The sequence below is a fragment of the Cibotium barometz genome, chromosome 21 (genome assembly GCF_041138505.1).
Source record: "Cibotium barometz isolate CiBa-2024 chromosome 21, ASM4113850v1, whole genome shotgun sequence".
NCBI lineage: Eukaryota > Viridiplantae > Streptophyta > Polypodiopsida > Cyatheales > Cibotiaceae > Cibotium > Cibotium barometz.
This window is the reverse complement of record NC_141066.1, coordinates 32,140,449-32,168,293: the sequence shown is the minus strand read 5'-3', so window position 1 is coordinate 32,168,293 and position 27,845 is coordinate 32,140,449. Positions and strand designations below refer to the sequence as shown.

The 27,845-nt window shown below is 39.2% G+C and overlaps 1 protein-coding gene across 4 annotated transcripts in view; it reads left to right on the top strand.

Annotated features, from left to right (window-relative positions):
* Window positions 1-27,845, top strand: part of LOC147627088 (FAD/NAD(P)-binding oxidoreductase family protein) — a 202,874-nt gene that overhangs the window by 125,029 nt on the left and 50,000 nt on the right. For all 4 annotated transcript variants that reach the window (XM_086815656.1, XM_086815657.1, XM_086815655.1 and 1 more), the window contains 4 exons: window positions 9,053-9,103; window positions 9,305-9,379; window positions 9,450-9,518; window positions 10,874-10,989. In XM_086815656.1, the coding sequence (XP_086671782.1) occupies window positions 9,053-9,103; window positions 9,305-9,379; window positions 9,450-9,518; window positions 10,874-10,989 (311 nt within the window). The remainder of the gene's footprint in view (window positions 1-9,052; window positions 9,104-9,304; window positions 9,380-9,449; window positions 9,519-10,873; window positions 10,990-27,845) is intronic.

The following is a 27,845-nucleotide window of genomic DNA, read 5'->3' as shown; positions in this document are numbered from 1 at the left end:
ATCCATGCTCTTTTTTGGAGACAATCGGGAGATCCAACCGGGAGAGACACGTATCCATGTTCTGGTTCCTCAAGCACTGTAGACTCCTCCCCTCCCAACCTCCCCTCACATTCAAGCTTGAAGCTCCATAGGTTGTAAGTGTAAAAAATAAAAACCGTATTTTATCGTACGGTATCCGAAAATTTCATATCGTACCAAAAATTCCCGTACGGTATCGTATTTTCGTACCGTGACAACCACCATGCTTCACATGATGCCTCAGGGACAGGTAAGAGTGTAGACGTGCTTGCAGCAGAATGGGCAAGTGGCATTGAGCTCATGGGCCCGGAATGTGTGGTGGGTTTTGTTGCAGATGGTGAGGCTGCAAATAGGGCAGCTAGAGCTATTATTGAGGGCATGTATCCACACATGACTGTGTCATATTGTATGACACATTGTTTGAACAATCTTTTAAAGGATATTGGAAAGATGTCATGGATTGAGCTTATCATTCAGGAGGCCAATCAAATGGTAACATTTGTCTTGAACCACCAGTTCCTCCGCCACAAGTTCTCCAAGAAATGAACGCTCTCACTTCTCAAATACTCAGACACCCGATTTGCCCTTAACTTCTTGATGCTGGCTCGCTTGAGGGAGTGCAGTGGTGCATGGAGGCAGCTCTTCATCAGCGACGAGTTCACCACTTCTACATTGGCTTCGACAGCCATAGGCTTATTATGCAGGGAGCATGTAGAGAGCACTTCCTTGTGGGAGGATGTGAAACGCATTGATGCTATGGTGAGGCCTATTGTCCACTTGTTGAGGCTTGTGGATGCTGTGTAGCCATGCATCGGGAAGGTGTATGAGGCGATGGATAGAATGATAGAGAAGTTGCAAGAGTTAGAGCCCGATGAGGACAGATACGAGGAGATTCGTTCCTTATGTGGTGTGACGAGGTGGAACTCCTATGCATCTCCCTTGCATGCAGCTGCATATATCATAGTTGCATTCCATACCCGTACTCATCCGATGCGTACCCTCCGTACCACTCCATACGTACCGTACCTCGTACAGATAAGGTCTTCGAACCAAGTATGATGTTCAATGTACAACACTTATTTGGCTCGTTTTTTAGTCAGTGGTCTTTGCTCAGTAGTTAATAGATTAGTTGTCATTTCAGTATTACCATTGTCTTTCATGCTAATTTTGTATGGATGCTAGATATTTCTTATTTTACATACATACATACATACATACTACATACATATATATATCGTAAAAAACGTGAACGTACTTAACGTACTTATCTTAATGCGTACTTTACGTACTCGTACCGTACACGTACCATACCGCACCGTATCTAAAGTACTCAATCACTATGGCATATATGGTGGACGGTAATGGACATGAGAGTGATAGAGAGGTCAATGATGGTTGGAGGCGCATCTTGGTTCGTCTAGTGCCACATGGAGGCATTAGGCGCAAAATCGGAGACCAGCTTGCTGCATACAAGTCCTTTCGTGGTGCTTTTGGTTGTGCGGGTGCACAGGAGGATAGGTTGAAGGTTCAGATGGGCCTGAGCTGCAACACTTGGCTATCCGCATTCTCAGCCAAGCTGTAAGCTCCTCTTGTTTGGAGCAGCTTTGGAGTTCTTACAACCATATTGCATCAAAGAAGAGGAACCGCCTCGGTATAGAAAAGGCCAATGATCTTGTCTTTGTTGTAAGCGCAAACTTGCGAATGCTTTGCAAGGGTGCGACTGCAAAGGCAGATCCCTTTACTCAATGGGAGATGGAGCAGGAGGGAGGAAATGAGCAGGTGGAGACACAACAGAGCCCAGAGGACGGTGCCACTACCTTTCAGATTGGTCATGTAGGCAGCCATGATCATCACGCCAGTACTTCTCATGCTCCACCCTCCGATTGAGCATTGCAGGCTCTATGATTTATCATTTAGCTATGTTTCATTGTTTTTACTTTTGAGTCTTGACTTAGCACTTTGTGCATTGTAGACACTAGTCTTTTGTTATTTGATAGTGATCATCATTCCATGCTTATATATCGGTTTGAACTTTGTCGGTGTACTTATTAGCGCCTGTTCGGTGTCTGCGCCATGTATTGTACATTTAAAGTGATGCCTTGAAAGTTCAAAGTGTAAAAACATAAATGTTGTTTTATTTAGTGTGCTTTGTAGTCAATAAATTGCATATTCCATATGCTGTCCCGCCCCCCCGTCCCCGTTCCCTGCCTTTTGCCGTTTCCTATTCCCCGTTCCCCATCCCATGTGACTATGGGTACTGCATGTCAATGGCCAGCGGGTTTAGCACGTGCAGCATGTACGATACAGATAGGAGTAGCACGTACAATACTGTTGGCTGTGCAGTGGGTACGGTAGTTGTCGCCTGGAGGCTTTCTGTATGTGTGATTGATCCTCCCCAACGTAGACCTGGTTAACCACCTTTTATGCATACAAGGTTATTGAATTTTTAGAAAGCCACATAAAAATGGAAGTTTTCTCTATCGGGAGTACATCTGGCAACTTCTATACGTTTCCTCCTTTCCACAAGTCTTTAATGCCAAATAGAATACATTAGATGCCCAACCTTAATAGGAGTGCCCAATATTATTAATAGTGTCCATCCACATTTAAATGAGCGTGAACTCAAAAGCTTATAAATGGGTCACTATAAAAATGCCCCTTTTTTGGGGCTCTTTTCAAAATTCACACGTCTAAAACCCTATAAAATGCGAAAGATTTATAAGTAGTCAGGGGCATTCCACTGGGGTAAGTAGTATGCAAGGCCAGGCGTCCTTGGCACTACCTATCCCTTCACACATCGAAGCATGCCGGACACAAAAACACGTCATTCTCTAGCAAAACTCCTAATGCATTTACATGCATCCATGATTTATGCACATGCATGTGTAATGGAAATCCCTTGTTCTTAGTACTTGGTACTATTTTGGGCTCTTTGGAATTCCAAGAATTCTTTCACATAGGAACATGCCCAAATTGGTGACATCTTTCCCGGCTTTTAAACAGTTGACCGCAACTGTGAAGGCTCTCTTGCAAGAAAGCAAGGTTGTTCTCATCCAAAAGGATGAGCCCAGATCTAGTCATATTAGAGTCCTCAAATGAAGGCCATCAAGCCATAAACAGTGACTATATACCAGTTAACTTCCAAGTGGACATCTATCACACATTGTGGAGAAAAGAGCTGGGCTCAAGTCACATACAAAACTCACTCATCGCATTAGTGATGCATATCCTTGATTGTGGAGGCTCTCGGAGGAACACCCAGTCTCACACAAGTCTTGCTCGAGTGGAACTCTCAGGTTAATATCCAGTCTCACAACCATATACCCAAGCCACTCCGCACTTGGCTTTAAGCCCTTGTGACAACATTAGTCTTGCATAGACATGCAACAAGGAAAATAACCAAAAATATTATTAATTATTAACTAGTCATACCAGTTGGTTATGCAAAACCAAAAACTTAAGCTACTTTCTAGACTACTAGAGGAAGCTGAAAATTTTAAAAAGGATTCAATATCATCTTGTCTAGCATTGCCTTTCGAAAAGTTGACTTGTTCCTTGTTTTCTTATCTTTTCCCTTGGATGCTCATGTGCGCTCAAAAGTGTCTGCTTCCTCAGATTCACCTGGACTCGTGAAAGTCCTCTTTTTCTTCTTTGAAGCACTTGCTGGTTGATTCACCTCAATATGCACCAGGTAGTTTGTGGGGGCTTGAAACTTGATGAGTGAATCCTGCTTATCTTTTGGCTCTTCAATAAATACCCCCGAGAAAGTACAAGATAGTTGAAAACCCTCTTCTAACAAGAAAGCAATGGCCACCTCTCTTGGATTAAGCCCTTCTTGCCTAGCCCAATCTCCCAATCTATCATGAAGCCTTGTGACCGAACAATCTTCTCCTTGATTCTCATGTAGCTCTTCAATTAAGCTATCTTTTTGAAATAGCTTCTCCCTCAACTCAATCTGTTGGAGATAGAAGTCCTATTGGTTCTTGATCTCCTATTGAAATTTCTCTTCTATAGCTTCCACTTCATGTGCAGGATTCCCATTGGGTTGCAAGTTGTACAAGCCGCTGTAACGGCGCGGGCACCCAAGTAGAAACTCCAATCCTAGTTTGAATACACTTACAAAGCAATGAGAAATGAATGAAAGCTATCCTCTCTCAACACATCACTGGGGCCAGAACATTTCCCCCACCCCCCCCACCCCCCTTAGGATTCCAAGGAGTATTTGTTTAGTACAAGTATGAGAGTCCTTTAGCACCAGATTTCCGACATGTGCACGAAAGACACGAACAAACACTTTCTATGTTCCCTCACCAGTGGCTAAGAAAAAGCAATAAAATGTTCTATGCCAAAAGGGTAAAGTGAATGAGTAACATGATACAACCAAGAGGAACTCCACAGGACCACGTCCTGGTCTCTCTCGTTGTAATGGAAGCAACAGTTCTCTATGTTTCTTCTGAGCAACAAATCCCCCAGATTCTTAGAACCACAGGATACCTTGCCTTGCATTGTTTAACAACATATTCAAGACCACACCACTGGCTCTATGCAGATGATGTTCAATGCGCTTTCTGTAACGCCGTGGGCACCCAAGTAGAAACTCCAATCCTAGTTTGAATACACTTACAAAACAATGAGAAATTCGACATTGAATGAAAGCTATCCTCTCTCAACACATCACTGGGGCCGGAACGCACTCCCCCCCCCCCCTCCCCCTCCCTTTGGGAACAACTTCATTCCAAGGAATATTTTTTTTTGTTTTAGCACTAGATTTCCAACATGTGCATTAAAGACATGAACAAACACTTTCTGTGTTCCCTGACCAATGGCTAAGGAAAAGCAATAAAATGTTCTATGACAAAAGGGTAAAGTGAATCAGTAACATGATACAACCAAGAGGAACTCACAGGACCACGTCCCAATCTCTCTCATTGTAATGGAAGCAACCGTCCCTTGTGTTTCTTCTGAGCAACACATCCCCCAGATTCTTAGAACCACAGGATACCTTGCTTTCACACCACTGGCCACTTTGTCTCTGTACTTGCTTGTGTTGGCTTTCAGTCACTGTATTGTACCCCTCTGAATTACCATCTTGTATTGCAGCTTATGTGTGTGGCCTTGTCTTGTGACTCCTTGGCCCTACTACTTCTTTTAGTTGGCAGCCGGTACAACACGTGCAGTCAGCACATCCAGAGTAGATTCGACAGGTATAACTCGTATAATCAGGCACAGTAAGCAGTCAGCAACCGGTACAACAGGTTCTGGTGGCAGGTACAGTTGGTACAACACAACACCACAGACAGCAGCAGAAATGATACGGCACCTGGCGGCTGATAGCAGGTGCAGCAGGAACAGTACGTTGGCCAGCAGAAAAGTCAGCAAGTGCTGTACGTTGACGGGCAACAGATTCAGCAAGAATACTAGATCCGGGTGTCAACAGCAACGAAGCTGGTACAACAGGTACGGTACAAGTACACCAGATACAGAAAGTAGCCGGCAATAGGTACAACAGGTACAACAAGTAAGGTACATTAGGTGCTGTACGTCGACCGCCAGCAGATTCAGCACGCCACCCAGCAGATTCAGCAGTGCAGCAGGTACGGTACAAGTAGCAGGTACAATACCGTCGGTTGCAGCACGTACAGATGGGCAGGTGCAACGGGTATGACAGTTGTCACCTGGAGGCTTTCTGTACGTACTGATCCTCCCCAATGTAGACTTGGTCGACTGCCTTTTATTAGATAGGGGCATTGCACTGGGTTAAGTAGTATGCAAGGTTATGCGTCCCCAGCACAACCTATCCCTTCACACATCCAAGCATGCCGGACACAAAAACACGTCATTCTCTAGCAAAAATCCTCTAATGCATTCACATGCATCCATGATTTATGTACATGCATGTGTAAAGAAAATCCCCCGTTCTCAGTATTTGTACTATTTTGGGCTCTCTGGAATTCCAAGAATCCTTTCACATAGGAACATGTCCAAATTGGTGACACTTTCTCAACTTAGTGGTCCGTTCACCATAATCCTTTATAGAATCATTGCGTTGAGAAAGATGTGAGACCTCAATTAACAGTTGATCATACCTTAAAAATGAAGGTAATAATTCGGCCCATTCTGTAGACTTCCTATTCCCATTACCAATGCAAGTTCTTTTAAACTCACGAAGATAAGCTTTTGGATCCTCCCCACGACTTCCATGAGAGACGGGTATTTTTCCCATTATGACTTGGATGGTGTAGAATTTTTTTTAAAAAAAGGAAAAGATAACCACCAACCTCTTCAAAATTAATTATCTTCTTCTATATATATGGCAAGGACATAACACACCCCTCGCTTGTAAGTCTATTTGGCAAACCGGACATACTATATGTTGTATCTATGAGTCACATCCACAAGGAAGAATCATCACCCCTCTCAAGAAAAGGGTTGCCATGCGTATTGGGCATAAGAGGTAATTGATGCTTACAGAACAACAACACATATCTTCTGTAATTGCCCGAAATAGGGCTGAGCACAATCTTGACACACTTTCTACTATTAAACAAGATGAAATGGCACAAAACCAATTGAGATAGCAATGCTGAAATTTAAAAGACCTTATTGGTCAAGCGTGCGGATGTAGAGTAGTTTTAGAGAATTTGTGAAAGCTCTTACCACTGAATTTTCTGGTTTTGAGAGAAGAAATCAGCTTTTGATCAAATTGTCGGCGATAGATCTGCTCCATAGCATTTTCAGCATGTAGATATCCATGAAATAACAGTGTAGGACTCCTAAGGGCCGGGAAGCAGTGAGAGATCCATTTGCCGGCTGTTCCAAGAGCCAGAGAGGAAAGAGAGAAAGCAAAATTGCAAGTTCTTGGACTGGTTTTGCTTATGCACACTAGAAGTTGGCGCCCACTTCCAAGAGGGAAAGAGAGAGAGAAAGAAAGAAAGAAAGAAAGTTGTATTAACGTCTTCAAAAGGCCAAAATGAGCTATGAGACCAAAAGGTTACATCATATCCATGAGGTACATAATCCTGGGTACAAAATAGTAATAAAGAAAGATAACAAAAATCTAGAACTTTAAAATCTGATCTAGGTACATGAGCAGAGAGAGAGAGAGAGATAAGGTTTCCAAACTCATAATGGTTGGCGATTGGTCCACCTTATCTTAGGCCACACCTCTCCCATAAGTGGGAGGGTGCCCGCCCACACCTATTAATAATTTGGGTGCCTGTTTATTAGCGTGACCGATCGGAGTGCCCAAACTCACTTATAAGCTGTTTGCCCATACTTTCATGAAGTGTGAACGGAAGTCATATATAACTTGTCCGCCCACACTTAAATGAGGTGTGGACCCAGAAAATAGCAAATTTAGCCATAACTCTTAAATGAAGAAACATAGAGTTTAGAGGCACACCTACCACCTGTCTACAACCCACAAGCTAGGTTAGAATACAGATTCACGGTCTTTGCAGAATTTGGAGTGATATTATTCACACCATCATGGCTACCTAGGCCAGAATCCAGGGATCTTCGAGGGCTGCGGAGAGGAAGCGCAGCCAATTTATGAGAGAGTGGGACATTGGTATCTTTTTCACGTCCTCTCACTTGGGACCCTATTGGCAGCACACGGCTCCTGATTGGTTGAGATCTCCACCTTTCTTGGTGTGAAATCTCCATTTTGTAAAATTTTTTCATACTTAATAGAAGTCTCCTTTCTGAAAAAAAAAAGAATACAGATTCATGCGCACGGATCATGGGCGGGCATCCTTGGCCCATAAACTAGACACACAGATCTTTCAGGCAGTAAATCATTTCACGCGAAAACCGTTCCAACCATGCAAGTATGCCATGCATAAGAATGTGCCAGGATCCTGTCTCCTTGTCTCCAGAATTAACTTGGGCATACCATGATGCTTAAACACCTGTGACATAAACATTCTGACCATATGCTCAGCTTTTATGGTCTTTTTGATATGCAAGAAGTGAGCTTGCTTCTTAGACTTGTCCATAATAGTCCATATTGCATCATTATAAAATCCATTGCGATGCTTTCTCGTGGTTGGTTCGGAATCGGCAAAGGCTGAAGCAAACCGGGAGCCTTTTGCCTATCAAATTTCACCTTTTAACAGGTGATACATGCACGTACATGTGTCTTTATGTCCTTCCGTATACCTGGCCAAAAGAAATATTATTCAATCATGTGTATAGTAGGCATTATACCTCTATGACCAGCATATGGAAGAGCATGGCACTCATCCAAAACTTTTTGTCTATGTTTGACACCACAAATAGGCCATTATCTTTCATAAGATAATCCTCTTTGATCACATATGAGGCATGTGCATGACCAGCCATCAAATCAGCCCAAGAAGTGGCATAATCAGCATTTGCATGATACAAATTACGGATGGCAGAAAAATCCTCATGGGAGGCAACCGAAATGGTTGCTACATACGGCTTTCGCGACAATGTATCTGCCACTACATTCTTCTTTCTTGGGGTGTGCAAAATCTGAAAATGAAACATAGAGAGGAAATTGGCCATCTTCATATGGTTCTTTAAAAGCTTAGTTTGCGTTAGGAAATAGCGCAACGTTGGTGATCCGTCTTGACTGTAAATTCAGCTCCCAATAAGTAGTGTTTCCATACTGTAAGAGCATGAATTACAACCAATATCTCTTTCTCATAGAGACCCTACCCTTAGACCTCATTGGGAGTAGAGAAGTTTCTGGCGGAGGCTGTGGCACTCTTATAGGAAGGCACAAATCTCTTCATTCTTTTGGATTTCACTACATGGTGGATTGGCCACCAACCAGTGGAGATCGGTTGTTGGTGTTAGCCCAACTTGCCCGAGATGTGCGGGAGCGTTGCAATTTTGCAAACCATATTTTGACATGCAATTGAAGACATCACCACATCCCTCACCGAATGCCTCATTCATTTGGTTATGCTAAGTCAATGTTTTTTTCACGATGTAGATTAGTAGGGGATGGGAGCTAAGAAAAGCAAAAAAGAGTGTAACTGTTGTTTTATACTTTTTGCTGCAGGTGAAGCAAGTTACGATGAGAGATGGTTATTCTGGCCAGGTGGTCACAGGGGTAAGAGTATACAGGGAGGATTTTGTAACCTTGTTATGTGAAGTTTCGCAACCTGAACATCTTGTTAAATGCCCTAAAAATTCAGGCTCTAGTTCAAACCATGGGAGAAAAGCATGACATTCGGTTAGTCTTTGACGCAATCAAGTTGTTTCATGTGATTGTAAAATAATTTTAAGTTTTTTAGATCTGTTTATTACACAGGTTGTTTTGGCTGATGGTACAGAAGTGAAGGCAAAAGCAGTATTGTCAAATGCAACACCTGCGGTTACATTTCAGGTAAAGGAAGTTTCATTATCACCTAACACAATAACACAAATACAAAATTCAACCCCTGCTCTTTGTGCAGAAATTGATTCCTGAAGGCTCACTTCCCGATGAATTCTTGCAAAAGATTAGAATGATTGATTACAGATCAGTAAGCCGTCTCTCAACCAGATTTTGCGAATTCAGTTCATGAATTGTTTGATGAACGTTTGATTGAACTCCTTGACTTTAACTATCATAGCTAAACCCCTTTTTTCTTCCAGAAAGCAAGTCCCATGCATTAAGTGATGCGCACTTATTTAAAAAAGGAAAGGAAAGCCAGAAGCAGTGGCTTTTGCATTTTATTTTTGCAAGGGTGAAACATAAATTTGATTCATTAATCGTCAATTTGTAAGAACAATGTATATAACTGATACATCTTGAGGATTGCACACCAATCAGTGGTTTTCAACATGGAAAGCATTCTTGTCGCTGTGCAACTCCTCACTAGGATGTGAAACTGCACCCACTCTTCAAGTGAAGATGCCAAAGCCATAATCGGTGACCAGCTGTGGGTGTCCGGCCTGCCAGGTAATTGTAGCTGGTGGTGTTTGGCCCCGCAAGATTAAAATATGTTTGTCTACTGATACCACATAAAGATATACCAATGCAAGTTTAACTTATTTCCCAAACTTTTAAAAAAGTGCAATCATAACTACACGAGCCCGAAACCATCAACTCTATCATAGCATACAGCTGCACACACACCAATGCTTCCACTAGAATCTCTTTTCTCTCTACTTTGGGAATATGCCCTGGCTAATTTTGAGTGGACTCTTCCTTCCACCCCAAAGAAAAAGGTCTCGGGTAAGCCACTTGCACCTGCCGCCTCTTCATCCCCCGTCCCCACTCTTTCGTCTCTCACCTCCTGGTTAATCTTGCAGTTCTCTCATTGGAGCATTTGAGTCATTGTTGTAGCAGTTGGGTGTACTAAGTCTTGTGTCTCTCATTTGGCCTCTAAGAGATTCTGTGTTGGACTATCTCACTGTGACCACTGCTGAGTGTGCACGGTGCAGTCAGTAGCCTCGTAACAGTGTTGAGTGTGCACGGTGTAGTCAGTACCCTTGTAACTCTGTTGAGAGGTTAACGGTTGAGTATTGTGCACTCCATTGTGTCTTGTTAACTTACTATGAATGTTCATTGAATGAGAGAGCTTATGTGAGTTTCCACCTTGCGAGTCCCTAGGACATACCATCCACGAGTAGAACCACCTTCTCCTTTAGTGTACCGTCCAGTCAGGTCTGCTACAAGTTCTGCATGGCCAAGTCCAAGAGAAGACGAGGCAAGTGTTGAATCAGCAGGAGGCAGTCCCAAAAGGAGCAGAACTCAGCCATGCTCAGTTATGGACAGCCAATCACCTTTTCACAAGTCTGTAAGCATTTATGCTAGGGTTTAGGAGTTCCAGAACTCAGTTCCGTGTATACGTGTTCGGTGATAAATAATCTATTTTGCTTTTAAAATCTGCAGGGAACAACAAAGTTCAATGTTGCTGTAGACAAGCTTCCAAGTTTCTCTGCATGCCCAAACAAAGGCAATGAGCCTGGGCCTGAGCATTTTGGAACCATCCATCTTGGTGCTGAGAGGTGAATTTCCTATACCTACTTTGATTCTCTATAGGATCAAGTGGTAGAAACAGCTATTTTTTACCCAGCTGGTCATACTATTGTAGTTTTTTAATATGAGAACCGTAAAAATATGTGGTACAGGGTGATGATATGAAGTGTTGGGGTAGTTAGATTCAACTGCTTTTCACAGTTACCTGCTTGAGTCTGGTGCTTTGCTTTTTTTTTTTTGCTTATCTTGTTCTTAGACAGTGCTTAACAAGGGTGAGGGTTCAAAGAACATTACACAGGCTCAAGGGTAGGAGGCCTGGCCAAAATACTAAGCCTTTTGTTGTCTCTGTTATTGAAAGTAGGTGCAGGTTGAGCACTCATGTCAGTCTTTCCTAAGAGTGCATTGTGATCAGCACTAAATGAAGTGTGGACTAACAGGATACGGTCTCCTCTAGGAGTTTACTGAGATCAGTGTTGAAAACACAGTACTGGCATCGTGTCTACTCAGGAGAGCCTACGAGATCTGGGACTAGGCCTGAAAGATCTCTGTCCCCACCACGCAACGAATTCTGGGGTGCTAGCAACGGAAGTAGCACTTCTTGCGCGGGGCAGGGTCCCTCACTCGGGGCCTCGCCACGTATATCCGGACAAGAGACTAATCCCTCGGTTCTTCCAAAACCAAACCCGGAAAAACTTCCCTCGCTCGAAAAACACGGGCGATTCCTCCAGGATATTTTTACTCTAACGTAGTCAAAAGCCGTAACTAACTGAACTGATCTGACCGAACCCGTAAGTCCCATAGTCAGATCAAGGAAAAGATTGCACTTAGATCACAGAGACCAACTCTTTTTTCCTCATTGAGAGCGACAGCCGTTGATTCCTTTCCAAAGAACAATTTTTATCCGAGATTTACTTCATCTATCGTAGCATAACAGAATTGAGTCTAATTTGAGGGATCCATCAGTCCAGCCTAACCCCATCCAGTCCCGTGGGTTAGCCAACCGCCCAACCACTGTAGTGATGGGATCCATTTAAGAATTTGGTTAGGTTTTGTCCCGAGTACCAGGGAAAAGAGTTCCCAGTCCCCCTAGCCGGATATTCATGCAAACTTAAAACTAGTCACACCACTTACACACCCAATATGAAATTGCCTTTTTCACAGATTTAGCTATCTTTAAAACAATCTTTTAATGAAACTATAGTATCACTGATCAGAATCCTCCAAAATATCCGCTTGAAACCTAATTTTCAATTTTTCCTTCATTGGTGTACCTATGGCATCATTGGCAACCAGAACGCTCACCACCGGTCCACTCAGGGGCCTTTTCGATAGTTCTTAGCTCATAGTACCCGGCAATATATTCACTTATAAAAATCAAAATGGAATCTCCGTTGAAGATCAGCAAGATCAACCAATAAATCCATATAAAAGAGCCATGGACTCATCCGTTGAGGACCAGCAAGGTCAATCAACCAGATCCATGCTGAAATTCAGAAAACAACTCTTACTCCTTGTTCCAGTATCTTCCCCAACGCACGTGTGGATATCTTCGACGACCCAGAGCCCGAGCACCGTATGGTCAACACCTTCTAGGATCCTTCGCAGGTCACCTAGCGCTTCACTCATAGACCACTTCCTTGGTCCCTCATCCACCATACCGGAAGCTCACCATTTCAATCGAACCGAGGCTGGTCAAGACCTCGGCCGACCTTGCTACGCGAGACGTCCTCCGTTGACTCTCCGTCAGCTGTTGCAACTTTATCAGATAGGTCTCCACGACCTCATTCACAAGACGGTCAAAATGCTTTCCCATCATTTTTGACATAAAACAGTCATTTAAAAACAGGTCATAAATACAATTTCTATAACGAATTCTGGTCTTTCCACATTGTTCCACATCAATCCTCATTTATTTCATATGTATTCCCATTCACATCTCATCACATCTTTTCTCATTTATTCGCATCAGTTCTCATCACTCGCATCTACCCATATCCACATCTCATCACATCATAATCATTCACAACACATATCACATCTATCCTAATTTACATCACATCTCATTCACCCACATCCCGATTCACATGCCATCACATCTCATTCATTCACATCCCGATTCACACATCACATCTATTCACATCCATCACACATTCATTTTCATCACATCCATTTACATCCATCACATCACATTCATTCATATCCATCACATTCATTCATTCATCTCCACCACATTCATTCTCATAACCATCCCATCACATGTATTGTATCCACATTATATCACATCACTTCTATCCACATCATATCTCATTCATACACATCTCATCTCATTCATCCACATCCATCCAATCGTTCACATGTACATTCATATGTATCACTTCACATCCACATATATTCATGTCACATCACATTGTTTCACATACACATCCACATCCATTCTTTCACATACATCCACATCCATTCTTTCACATACACATCCACATCCATTCTTCACATATACATTCACATCCATTCTTCACATACACATTCACATCCATTCTTCACATACCATTCACATCCATTTTCATCACATATCATCCACTCACATTCCATATCATTCATTTACATCCTGATTCACATGACATCTCATCACATCTATTCACATCACATCTCATCCCTCCATTCTGGCGTAAGACGGTCCTTTAAGAAAACAGGGTTTCTAAGCAAGTTTTCAGTTTCATTTTCTTTTGAATACAAGAGTATTTCTTGAATCAGTATCCCCAAAACTCCTTGATCGGAATTCTGAATTTCATACCAGAATTCCTCGAATTCTATAACCTTAATCCACAGATCAATTCGAAGGGTCTCAAACTTAGTTTCAGATTTGGCGGAGTTTTGAGTGTATTTTTCTAAACTGGTCATACCTTCTTTCCTCGAAACTGACGAAAGAGTTTGCTCTTGGTCATAGTGTGATTCAAGGTTCAAGTCGGATGAGATTTTTCCTGAACTATCTTTCTCGAAAAGGTTAGATAATTCAGTTAGTATTTTATTGAATTTCTTTCTTTGAATATTCACTTAACGGTTTTCTAAATTAATTACGAATTCTAATGAAGAATAAATTAATCATTTATCTGAATATTTCGATCTCGATAGATTTCTTGAATTTTCTTTTTACAATTCGGGTGAATATCAAACGATAGAAATTTCTCTCTTAGAGTATTTAATTATTCATTTATCAAATACTCATAGAATTTAAACATAGAATTTAAGACAATTCTAATTTTGATATAAAAATTCTTTATGCAAAAAAACAACTTCAATGGGAATAACGCTTTTATAAGAAAAATCTTTTTATACATCTATTTATGCATAAAATCAAATTTAATAGGAATAACACTTTTAAAATAAAAAGAATTTCTTTATGCATCTATTTATGCATAAAAATTAATTTTTATAAGAATAACGCTTTTATAATAAAAAAATTACCTTTATGCATCTTTCCATGCATAAAAATCAAATTTAATAAGAATATCACTTTTGTAATTAAAAAAATCCTTAATGCATCTTTCTATGCATAAAAATCAAGTTTAATGAGAATAACACTTTTGAAATAAAAATAAATCTTTTATGCATCTTTCTATGCATAAAAATTAATTATAATTAGAATAACACTTTTGAAATAAAAATAAATCCTTTATACATCTCTCTATGCATAAAAATCAAATTTAATGAGAATAACACTTTTAAAATTAAAAAAAATTCTTTATGCATCTTTCTATGCATAAAATTTAATTTTAATGAGGATAACACTTTTGAAATTAAAATAATTCCTTTATGCATCTTTCTATGCATAAAAATCAGTTTTAATGAGAATAACACTTTTGAAATAAAAATAATTCCTTTATGCATCTTTCTATGCATAAAAATCAAATTTAATGAGAATAACACTTTTGAAATAAAATTAATTTCTTCATGCATCTTTCTATGTATAAAAATCAAATTTAATGAGAATAACACTTTTGAAATAAAAATAATTCCTTCATGCATCTTTCTATGCATAAAAATCAAATTTAATGAGAATAACACTTTTGAAATAAAAATAATTCCTTTATGCATCTTTCTATGCATAAAAATCAAATTTAATAATTAATATCAATGATATCCATGCATATTCATAGGTGAATATATACATGGAGTAATTAGAATATTTCTTTTAGATGCAAAAAATGATGCGAATTACTCTTTTGGAATAACATAATAACAAACTTTCTTTTTCACAAAATTCTGAAAATTTTTGCCATGACCTCCTTTGTATGGCTGATCATTTCTCATTTTTATTATTCTTTATTTAACTTAAATTAACCCAAATTAGATTTATAGAACTTTAATCTACACAATTTTTTTAAATTCAAGAGAGTAAACAATAAAAAGAGTTTAATTAATCCTTTAGTTAATCTTTCTAGGATTAAGAAAGGCTGGAATGTAAAGAAGAGAAGAAGGTGGCCTTTTCCTCAAAGGCCTAGCATTTGAATTTAATTCAATCAACTGTAAAACATGAAAATCAAGAAAACCATAGATTTAAAATTAAACAAGTAAGAAACTTAATTTACATAGAGCTTGTAAGCTCTCCTTTGGCTTGAGGGATTGAGAGTTCTACTCTTGTTTGAAGCAAGAGTGGCCACCAATTCACTTTGGATTGAATTATTAAAAAATTCAATGTAGATGGCTCAAGACAAGAGCAGAGTAACAGTGCATAAACACCATGAAGCTTTTACAAAGGGGGAGGTTCCTATTTATAGGAAAAAGTGAGTCCTTAACCAAGCAAACTGGTTCTAGAATTTTCCAGATGAGTTTGGTCAATTTTTGACCATTTTTGGGTCAGTTCAGCTTACTTTTTTAATCTAGTTTTAAAATAGGAGAGAGAAGAGATGAAATATCTTATTTTATTGATTAAAAATTTTGGGTTAATGATGAGAAAAAGGTGCCTACTTCATGAGGGGAGATCCCCACATTGAGGTGTCAAAATTCAGTTTTTTAATTGTTTTCTTTGGTTCTTAGTCCACTCTTTATCTTATGTGAGCATTTACTTATTTTTTGGGGGTTTTTCTCTTATTCTTCAATTTATCTCCTCTCTACATTTGGATTTATCTTATTGGTCCTTAGGAACCTTAATTGGACCATAATCCAAAAATTTCTGAAAATCTGGATCCTTAGGCTAAGGTCCTTTATATCTATTTTTAATTAATTCCAATTGCACATTGGAAAGTTCTTTTTGAATTTCTGTTTAAGGGGAAATCATTTTAGACACTAGGAGGATTTTTATATCCAAAAATATCTCAATTTTGAATTACCTCCCTCTAGACATTTTCTCTCTCCAGGCCAAAACAGGGTAAAACAAGATCTTTCTTTTATTTCTGAGAGGAGAATAATTATAAGATCAGAAGGGGAGGTTCTTACTCCTGCACACCTCAAAAGCTGGAGGGAGGAATCTTACATCCTACCCCACTTAAAAAACGCGAGATGTCCTCATCTCGCAACTAGAGGACAAGTCTTTTCCTTAAGATCCAACTGATTCTGGGATTCCCTATAGTCTAGTGAACCCAACAGAATCCTGGAATAAAGATCTCTTATATAGAACTCATCATCAGATAACAATTCTTTCAGATCATATCATTCATATCCTTAACACAATAATGGTCCATTAGATTGAATTTTTCATCTGAACATTCTTCCATGGAAATTTCAATTATACAGGTTTTTAACTTGTCATCCCTTAACTTGATCCACTGGGTCAAGTGTTAACAGTAGCAATCTGTCAGCACAATCCACTAATCTCATAGTGATTTGCTGAAGTCATTATCGTCATACCAGTTACGAACATCATCACAGGGACTCGTCTCATTCATCCTCATTGTGGTTTTGCTCAGCTTATCGTTTTTCAACCCAAAATTCAGGAATTATCATTTTTCAATGAGAATCCAAATCAGTTCATCTGTTCTCAATTAGAATTTTAAAATCATATCAACCACATTCGAATTCATCATCAGGATAGCATTTTTCCTTATAATTTCAAGGTCTTAGATTTACTCGTATATATTGCCAGTAAAGAGCTGCAGTTATACCCTCGGTATATACGGGTAGTCACGGTCTTTGGAATTATAAGGTAAATACCATCATGTCTAGGCCTCAAGCAAGTCAGGGATTCCATGCAATTGCAGTACTTCCATCTGAAGACCCAATTACTAATTTATGAATTTCAGTCTGAATATCAATTTGTATGAATTTCATTACACAATTACAACCTTTCACTGCTACTTCATAAATTTTTGACATTTTTGGCTTCTTGGTTGATCCACTTTAGCCAATTCGCTTTGGTGCTACCTGTTGAAAGATCCCTATCCCCACCGCGCAACGAGTTCTGGGGTGCTAGCAGCGGAAGTAGCACTTCTTGCGCGGGGCAGGGTCCCTCACTCGAGGCCTCGCCCACGTATATTCGGATAAGAGACTAATCCCTCGATTCTTCCAAAACTGAACTCGGAAAAACTTCCCTTGCTCGGAAAACACGGGCGATTCCTCTAGGATATTTTTACTCTAACGTAGTCAAAAGCCTTAACTAACTGAACTGATCTGACCGAACTCGTAAGTCCCATAGTCAGATCAAGGAAAAGATTGCACTTAGATCACAGAGACCAACGCTTTTTTCCTCATTGAGAGGCACAGCCGTTGAGGGATGCTAATGCGGCATGAGTATTTCATGGATCAAAGTTTTCATCATATTGTCTAAACGTTTTATTTTATAATATCGTGATTCGTAACTCGAAAAAATGAATATCTCTCTCTCTTCCTGCCCCCTGTCTCTCTCTCATGATACACTTCACAACTCTTTCTCTCTCTCTCTCTCATGATATACTTCACAACACGATAGATGTGTAGATAAGGATTTCTTTTTTTTCTCTTAAAATATACATAATTCTTAATAATTTCTTTTTTCTCCCTCTATTTACTTAAAAATTAAAACAGTACATTATTTTCCTCTTTAGGAACTCACAAAAATATTGAAAATATCATCTAATTTTAGGGATCCATCAGACCAGCCTAACCCCATCCAATCCCGTGGGTTAGCCAACCGCCCGACCACTGTAGTGATGGGATTCATTTAAGAATTTAGTTAGGTTTTGTCCCGGGTACCAGGGAAAAGAGTTTCCAGGTCCCCTAGCCGGATATTCATGCAAACTTAAAACTAGTCACACCACTTACACACCCAATATGAAATTGCATTTTTCACAAATTCAGCTGTCTTTAAAACAATCTTTTAATGAAACTATAGTATCACTGATCATAATTCTCCAAAATATCTAGTTGAAACCTAATTTTCAATTTTTCCTTAATTGGTGTACCTATGGCATCACTGGCAACCAAAACGCTCACCACCTGTCCCATCAGGGACCTTTTCGATAGTTCCTAGCTCATAGTACCCGGCAATATATTCACTTATAAAATTCAAAATGGAATCTATGTTGAAGATCAGCGAGATCAACCAGAAGATCCATATAAAAGAGCCATGGACTCATCCGTTGAGGACCAGCAAGGTCAATCAACCAGATCCATGTCCGAATTCAGAAAACAACTCTTACTCCTTGTTTCAATATCTCACATCACATCTTATCCCTCCATTCTAGCGTAAGACGGTCCTTTAAGAAAACAGGGTTTCTAAGCAAGTTTTCAGTTTGATTTTCTTTTGAATACAAGAGTATTTCTTGAATCAGTATCCCCAAAACTCCTTGATCGGAATTCTGAATTTCATACCAGAATTCCTCGAATTCTATAACCTTAATCCATATATCAATTCGAAGGGTCTGAAACTTAGTTTCAGATTTGGCGGAGTTTTGAGTGTATTTTTCTAAACTGGTCACACCTTCTTTCGTTGAAACTGACGAAAGAGTTTGGTCGTGGTCATAGTCTGATTCAAAGTTCGAGTTGAATAAGATTTTTCCTGAAATATCTTTTTCGAAAAGTTTAGATAATTCAGTTACTATTTTACTGAATTTCTTTCTTTGAATATTCACTTAACTAATTTCTAAATTAATTACGAATTTCAATGAGCAATAAATTAATCATTTATCTGAATATTTTGATCTCGATAAGTTTTCTGAATTTTCTTTTTACAATCCGGGTTAATATAAAACGATAGAAATTTCTCTCTTAGAGTATTTAATTATTCATTTATGAAATACTCATAGAATTTAAACATAGAATTTAAGAAAATTCTAATTTTGATATAAAAATTCTTTATGCATCTATTTATGCATAAAAATCAACTTCAATAACACTTTTATTAAAAAAATCCTTTTATGCATAAAAAATAATTTTTATAAGAATAACGCTTTTATAATTAAAAAAATTTCTTTATGCATCTTTCTATGCATAAAACTCAAATTTAATAAGAATATCACTTTTATAATAAAAAAATTTCTTTATGCATATTTCTATGCATAAAAATCAATTTTAATGAGAATAACACTTTTAAAATAAAAATAAATCTTTTATGCATCTTTCTATGCATAAAAATCAATTTTAATGAGAATAATACTTTTGAAATAAAAATAAATCTTTTATGGATCTTTCTATGCATAAAATTAAAATTTACTGAGAATAACACTTTTGAAATAAAAATAAATCTTTTATGCATCTTTCTATGCATAAAAATGAATTTTAATGAGAATACCTCTTTTGAAATAAAAATAATTTCTTTATACATCTTTCTTTGCATAAAAATCAATTTTAATGAGAATAACACTTTTGAAATAAAAATAAATCCTTTATGCATCTTTTTATGCATAAAAATTCATTTTAACGAGAATAACACTTTTGAAATAAAAATAATTCCTTTATGCATCTTTCTATGCATAAAAATCAAATTTAACGAGAATAACACTTTTGAAATAAAAATAAATCCTTTATGTATCTTTCTATGCATAAAAATCAATTTTAACGAGAATAACACTTTTGAAATAAAAATAATTCCTTTATACATCTTTCTATGCATAAAAATTAAATTTAACTAGAATAACACTTTTGAAATAAAAATAATTCCTTTATGTATCTTTCTATGCATAAAAATCAAATTTAACGAGAATAACACTTTTAAAATAAAATTAATTCTTTTATGCATCTTTCTATGCATAAAAATGAAATTTAACGAGAATAACACTTTTAAAATAAAATTAAATCTTTTATGCATCTTTCTATGCATAAAAATCAAATTTAACTAGAATAACACTTTTAAAATAAAATTAATTCTTTTATACATCTTTCTATGCATAAAAATCAAATTTAATGAGAATAACACTTTTGAAATAAAAATAATTCCTTTATGCATCTTTTTATGCATAAAAATCAAATTTAATGAGAATAACACTTTTGAAATAAAAATAATTCCTTTATGCATCTTTCTATGCATAAAAATTAAATTTAATAAGAATAACACTTTTGAAATAAAATAATTCCTTTATGCATCTTTCTATGCATAAAAATCAAATTTAATAACTAATATCAGTGATATCCTTACATATTCATAGGTGAATATATACATGGAGTAATTAGAATATTTCTTTTAGATGCAAAAAATGATCCGAATTACTCTTTTGGAATAACATAATAACAAACTTTCTTTTCCACAAAATTTTGAAATTTTTTTGCCATAACCTCCTTTGTATGGCTGACTATTTCTCATTTTTATCATTCTTTATTTAACTTAAATTAACCCAAATTAGATTTATAGAACTCTAATCTACACAATTTTTTAAATTCAAGAGAGTAAATAATAAACAGAGTTTAATTAATCTTTTAGTTAATCTTTCTAGGATTAAGAAAGGCTGGAATGTAAAGAAGAGAAGGGGGTGGCTTTTTTCTAAAAGGCATAGCGTTTGAATTTAATTCAATCAACTATAAAACATGAAAATCAAGAAAACCATAGATTTAAAATTAAACAAGTAAGAAAATTAACTTACATAGAGCTTGTAAGCTCTCTTTTGGCTTGAGGGATTGAGGGTTCTACTCTTGTTTGAAGCAAGAGTGGCCACCAATTCACTTTGGAGAGGATTAGGCCAAAAATAATTAAATTATTAAAAAATTCAATGTAGATGGCTCAGGACAAGAGCAGAGTAACAGTGCATAAACTGGTTCTAGAATTTTCGAGATGAGTTTGGTCAATTTTTGACCATTTTTGGGTCAGTTCAGCTTACTTTTTGGATCTAGTTTTGAAATAGGAGAGAGGAGAGATGAAATATCTCATTTTATTGATTAAAAATTTTGGGTTAATGATGAGAAAAAGGTGCCTACTTCATGAGGGGAGATCCCCACATTGAGGTATCAAAACTCAGTTTTTTAATTGTTTTCTTTGGTCCTTAGTCCACTTTTCATCGTATGTGAGCATTTACTCATTTTTTGGAGATTTTTTTTTCTTTGTTCAATTTATCTCCTCTCTACATTTGGATTAATCTTATTGGTCCTTAGGAACCTTAATTGGACCATAATCCAAAATTTTTGAAAATCTGTATCCTTAGGCTAAGGTCCTTTATATCTATTTTTAATTAATTTCAATTGCACATTGGAAAGTTCTTTTTGAATTTCTGTTTAAGGGAAAATCATTTTAGACACTAGGAGGATTTTTATATCCAAAAATATCTCAATTTTGAATTACCTCCCTCTAGACATTTTCTCTCTCCAAGCCAAAACAGGGTAAAAGAGGATCTTTCTTTTATTTCTGAGAGGGAAATAATTATAAGATCAGAAGGGGAGGTTCTTACACTTGCACACCTCAAAAGCTAGAGGGAGGAATCTTACATCCTACCCCACTTAAAAAACGCGAGATGTCCTCATCTCGCAACTGGAGGACAACTCTTTTCCTTAAGATCCAACTGATTCTGGGGTTTCCTATAGTCTGGTGAACCCAACAGAATCCTGGGATAAAGATCCCTTATATAGAACTCATCATCAGATAACAATTCTTTCAGATCATATCATTCATATCCTTAACACAGTAATGGTCCATTAGACCGAAATTTTCATCTGAACATTCCTCCATGGGAATTTCAATTATACAGGTTTATAATTTTTCATCCCTTAACTTGAGCATATACAGCCATCAGAGAGAGATATCCCATTTTATTCAGAGAGCCACATTCTCTATGCCAGATCTTTGAGGCAGCAGACCAGCGCATACTCGGGAGATTCATTCTAGACATACAGCATCACAGAGAGACATCATTACAGGCTCAGACAGCTCCAAAGGGGGGACGACAAACACAGATTACTACATTTTTTCAGAGATCCACCCCACTCCTAGCCCCTACACAGCAGGGAATTACTCTCCAGAGAGCAGAGACACTCAGAGCCCGCAGGAGACAGAGGACACCTGGCTTTCGGACACCACGCCTATACCAGAGAGAGATGACAGAGATCAGAGCTCAGTTTCACAGAGAGGGTGTGGAGCGACTGGTTCGCTTCAGAGCAGACCCAGGCATGTTCTTCAGGGAGCTGTGGACACCCCCTTCATTGATGTATACCATTTTATACCCCTAGTATGGTACAGGATGGAGCTAGCTAGGTTGCATATCATGATTGTATACTCCATGCATATAGCTTGGCATTCTCCTAGTAGTAGAGCTCCATCCCCTCCCCCACTCATTGTACTTATTGCACACCCAGATTCAGCTTTTTAGTTCAGTACTTTTTCATTTTGTTGGGATGACAGAGGATACCCCACACAGGTACACTGATTTGTCTCATAGGCCGAGTTCGGTCTTTTGGAAGACGTTAATAAAATCTCTCTCTCTCTCTCTCTCTCTCTCTCTCTCTCTCTCTCTCTCGCTTGACACACGGAGTGCTGGACTGCAGGCGCACAGGGCTGCAGCAAAGGAGTGTGTGTATGCTTTCTCTCTGGAAAAAAGTTGCGCTACAGTGCATACAGGCCCGACTGAATTACTCTCTCTCACTGGCGACTACCAGCCTGGATTGCACGTGGCTAGACTGCACGTGGGCTGAACAGAGGATTAGGGTTGAATAGCAGGCTGTCGGGCAGTTTTGCAGGGGCGAATAGGGGCTGAACAGCAGGTTCTTTACCTATTTGCAACAGGCCGGCTGCAACTGCATGTGTGTGCTTTTTCTCAAGGGAAGGCTGGTGGGCTGAAGTGGCAGCATGCGCTATCTTAATCTCTCTTGAAAGGAGGCGCACAGCCGGGAATGTTTTGAGACTGTTTATGGGCTGTTTTGCTTGGCTGCAAGTACACTATGTACATGGGTTATTGGCTGCAAGTACAAGGTAACTTGGTTATGTTTCTTGGCATGGGAGCGACGCAAGCTCTCATAGGTGCATACCCATGGAGCAGATTGCTTTCTTCTTGCTTGGAAGGAACATAGGGATCATCAGTTTTGGGCATACCTATGTAACATAGTTGTGGGGCATAAATACAACCAGACATATTGAGTAAGAGCTCTCTCTTTTGTTTGTGTGTTGTGTTGGCACTACATTTGAGTATGTGCCAAGAAGGTTTTCACGTGGAAACAGGACATGGGTTTCATGCTGGGTCAGACCAAATGTTTAATGGGAAAACAGGTCACTCGATGTTTGTTGAAACAGGTCTTTGTTTCATGTAGAAACATGTATTAGGGTTTCTCCAGGAGATAGGTCACATGCAGGCAGAGGGTACAAGAATGGACACATGTTTGGTATAGCCTTGCTACTAATTGGACAGGGGTTCGGGAATCCATGACTGAGATGGATAGTACCCTTGGAAGGCAAAGAGGGTTGGTACTAGTGGGTAGACTATGATATGATGTGCTGTGATGCGAGTTCTCTTTTGGGAAACAGTTTGGAGTCGTCGTTGTGATGCAAGAGCACTGGATGTGTCAGGGTGTGATGTTGATCATAGGGTGAGAGGCTATGGATGGTTATGGCAACCCTGATCATGGGAGAAAGCTTCTGTATGAAGACTCAATGTGTAGGAGTCTTTTGATGTGAACAATGGCTGGATTTGATTGTGGATGCCGAGTGGACAAGAAGCCATGATGCAGGGTCTTTGCAGGCTTCAGGAGTTCTACTGTGACGGCAGAGTTTTCCAGCCTTATTATAATCAAAGCTCATAAAATCAATTAAAGAAATACCGTAAGGGGCACCACTGCGTTTTGGGGCCAATCGGTATCCGTGTACTGTCTGCAAGAGCACTCTAGGTCCCCCTGTTTGTTTTCCTTTTCCAGGTCTTCAAAGGTGTTGAAGTGTTTTGTGTGCAAGTTTGTTTTTGCACTGCCCTTTGGTTTTGTCTGAAGACCGAGGCCGGTTTTCCGTTTCACACCTATTATGGCAGTGTTCAGTTACCAGGCAGTTCATTGCGGCATTGTCAGCACGCCTGCAGATTCGTTTCCCATCGAAACGTTTCTTGAAGCAATTTCAGCTCTTTGGTAAGTTCCCCTCATCGTTGGACGCATATGCCCCTTTCTTTGCTTGGGTTAGATTTACTGCCTTTTGGACTATCTGGCATGATAGGAATCATCAGACCTTCATGCATGCCCCCTTAGAGACGTATGCATTTTTCAGGCATTCTTTGCATACCTCTCTATATGATGCCTATCATATAAGAGACATTTCTCCGCATATCTTTGAAGTGTTCCCTTCTACATTCAGTTAATTAAAATCAGTGGTTTCACTAAAAAAAAGATGTGTGTGTGTGTGTGTGTGTGTGTGTGTGTGTGTGTGCACCCTTCCCCTTTGTCTCCTATTCCTATCCGTGTTAAATATTTTGCATGTTTTTCTTCTTCTTTTCTGTTTTGCTCCCCTACCCTCTTCTCTGTCTGTCTGTATCTTCTTGTTTTTTCTCTTGTTTATTTCTCGCCTGTGTTTCCCCTCTCTCTTTCTTCATGGTCCAATCTGTAGCTACTTACCACAGAAGGAATTGTCTGTTGATTACAAACGAAGACAATTGCATTCTGATTGGCAACCTTTTCATTGTGACAATCCCGGATTGCAACAGTTCTGTGACACTCTTGAAGAGGAAGGCTTTGCAGACATCCAACAAGCTTGCGATGCACCTGTGCTGGTTTCGGTTTGAAAATCCCTGGTCATGTTCTGTTCAGCACAGTTACAAAGACTCTCTCAAAAAGCGGTAATCCTTTTTTTCCTTGGTAAAATGCTTGTTTCTAGCAGATGTTGGCCGATGGATAAAAGCCATGCTTGGTGGATGTTATGTGGAAGGGGTTTATTCTCACTGAATCCAAGCATAATCAAATGTTGTTGGAAAAATCGCCCTTGTTCTTTGGACAACAAATGGTGCATGTATACCCTTGGTCACTCACCAAGGATTATCATAATTTTATCAAACACAAGAGCCTTGTATGGGTTGAGGTGGTGGACCTCCCAGTTTATATGCACCCCGCATTGTCTTTTTTGACGGAATCATTGGGTAAGGTTGTATGCCCTCCCAAATCTTCTGGCAGTGTTAACAGATTCTGTATCCGAGACAAACAAACCCGTGATAGGGTTGCAATGGATATTGAAATGCAAGGCATTCCGATACATGAAGTTTTCTTTAAGCTTAAATGGGAAAATTTTGTAGCTTCTTGCTTTACTTGCAAAAAGTTTGGCCATATGCAATCAAAATGTCCTTTGCTTTTACTGCGGCCGCCTCTTGCAGCCATGCCCTCTCCGCAATCTGCTCCCATGCCATCTATGCAAACTCAAAAGGGCAAGAATGTTAATCATTCACAGCATACAGGTCTAGATAAAGGAAAAGCAAAAGTTTCCTCGACAGGTTCTCATGTGATGATCGTGAAAGATAAAGACAAACCTGACTCTGATACATGGCAATACCTTATAGACAGAGACCCTTGGTCTCTTGTAATTGGATGGAAGGATCTTCTACATCTGCTTCGCCTTCCCCTGTGCCAGACACTTCAAGCAATATTACAGGAGTCGGAAGGATGTGGGCTGCAGTATTCAGAGGTGATTCTTTGTTTGCACATGATGCAGAGAATTCCATGCACAAAAATGCGGCTGAATTTCAAATTGCAGAACGTTCTCTGCATGGTGACTTGACTGGTCAGGCTGCCTTGCAAGTTGAGGTGTAGCCTCTACATCGCTCGCATTGTAAATATGTCTATACCAATCGGTGTTTTACTTACAATATACAAGGCCTTTGTGATGTGAATAAATGGAGGCTTGTTTGGTCATATGTAAATACTGTGCATCCCCATGTGGTTTGTTTGCAAGAGGCTAATCAGCATAGTTTTGCTGGAAGACAAGGAGTCTTCTTTGGATATCAAATCTTCTATGCAGGATCCCAATCTTTTTATGGTACCCTCATAATGGTCAAGCATGATTTATAGCCTGTGTTAGTCCACAATGATCCGAATGGCCATTGGCTTGTGGTACAATGTATGATTCAAGGAGAACTCTATTAATTTGCGAGTATTTATGCTTCGCAAACTTCAGCATATAGAGCTGAGATGTGGTGCTCTTTATGCACATACCCATGGAGTGCTCTTTACGCACATACCCATGGATTTCAAATGCTCATCACAGGGGATTTTAATAATTCTCCTGACTTTCATGACAACACACCTCATTGCTCTCATATGATGTCCTCTGAAAGGCAAGATTGGATGCAGACAATGACTTTTTTAGATGCATGTGATTTGTGGACACAGCTCATGCCGGAGTCAAAGGGTTATACTTTTCGTCATAATGTTGTTATGCATTACTAGGCATGTTTGGATAGATGGTACCTTCTGAATGCCGCTCAATATGATGCATACACATGTAATTCATTGCGCTTTTCTGATCATCTGACATTATGGCTTGCCCTATACTTTGACATGGCTGACAATGATTGTCCCTTACCTCATAAAAGATTGCTCATGATTAATAACAGTTATTTGTCACATGCTCTTTTTGTTGATTGGTACATATACAGCTGTGCATCCTCTTCTCATGCACATGCAAGAGTTAGCTTTGTACGGCAAATGCAAGCTGTGATACAAGACTATTTTTTTCCCCAGAAAGAGACTTCTATTAAGTATGAAAAAAACATACAACAATCACAGCTATAAGCCAGAAAAGAATAGAATCACCCCAATATGTAAGGTGATTTCAACCACTGCGGAGCATCATGATGCCCTGTAAGACCTGTGGTACTAGAGGAAAAGAAGATGCCATGGTCCCACTCCTGCATAAATATCACGTGCTTCGCTTATGCAGAACGAGAGGGCCCTTGAATGCGAGCCCAAGTAGCCATAAGAGTACGGATGATATCACCCCATATAGTACTAATGCCTTGAGACCCAAAAATCTGGACACCCTCAATAGCCTCCGTGCATCTAGCTCTCCAGATCTGCCATGCTATAATATTGGCAACAATCTCCCAACTGGTGTCAATCCTCTGTCTAGGGGGTGTATAATCAAATTGAGGGACACCCTACAATAAACCATGCTGGGCAATACCTCTATGAATGAAAATAGGAGAATCTATACCACTGCCCTCATAAAAAAAAGGTGGGGACCGGACTGGGAGAGCCAAGCAACTGCCCCCCAAGTCACATGCATGGCTCGGCCACTCAATTTGCCCATAAGTTGGGCTACAGAACCCCAAATTTGTTGTGCAGTGCTGCATCCCTATAAACAATGTTGTCCAGCCTCAGAATCTACCACACACCTACGACAGGAAGGTGCTACACTGAAAACCGATCTCCATTGATTGGTGGGGAGACCACCATGTAAGAATAACCAGAAGAAATGAGAGATCTGGCTCCTTCTGTATGAGTGCCAAAGTCTATGCCAATATCTGCGCTGTATCACTGGAGAAATATCATAGCTCTACCAATGAGGCCTGAGAGTAGTGATCCTATGCATCTGTCGAGT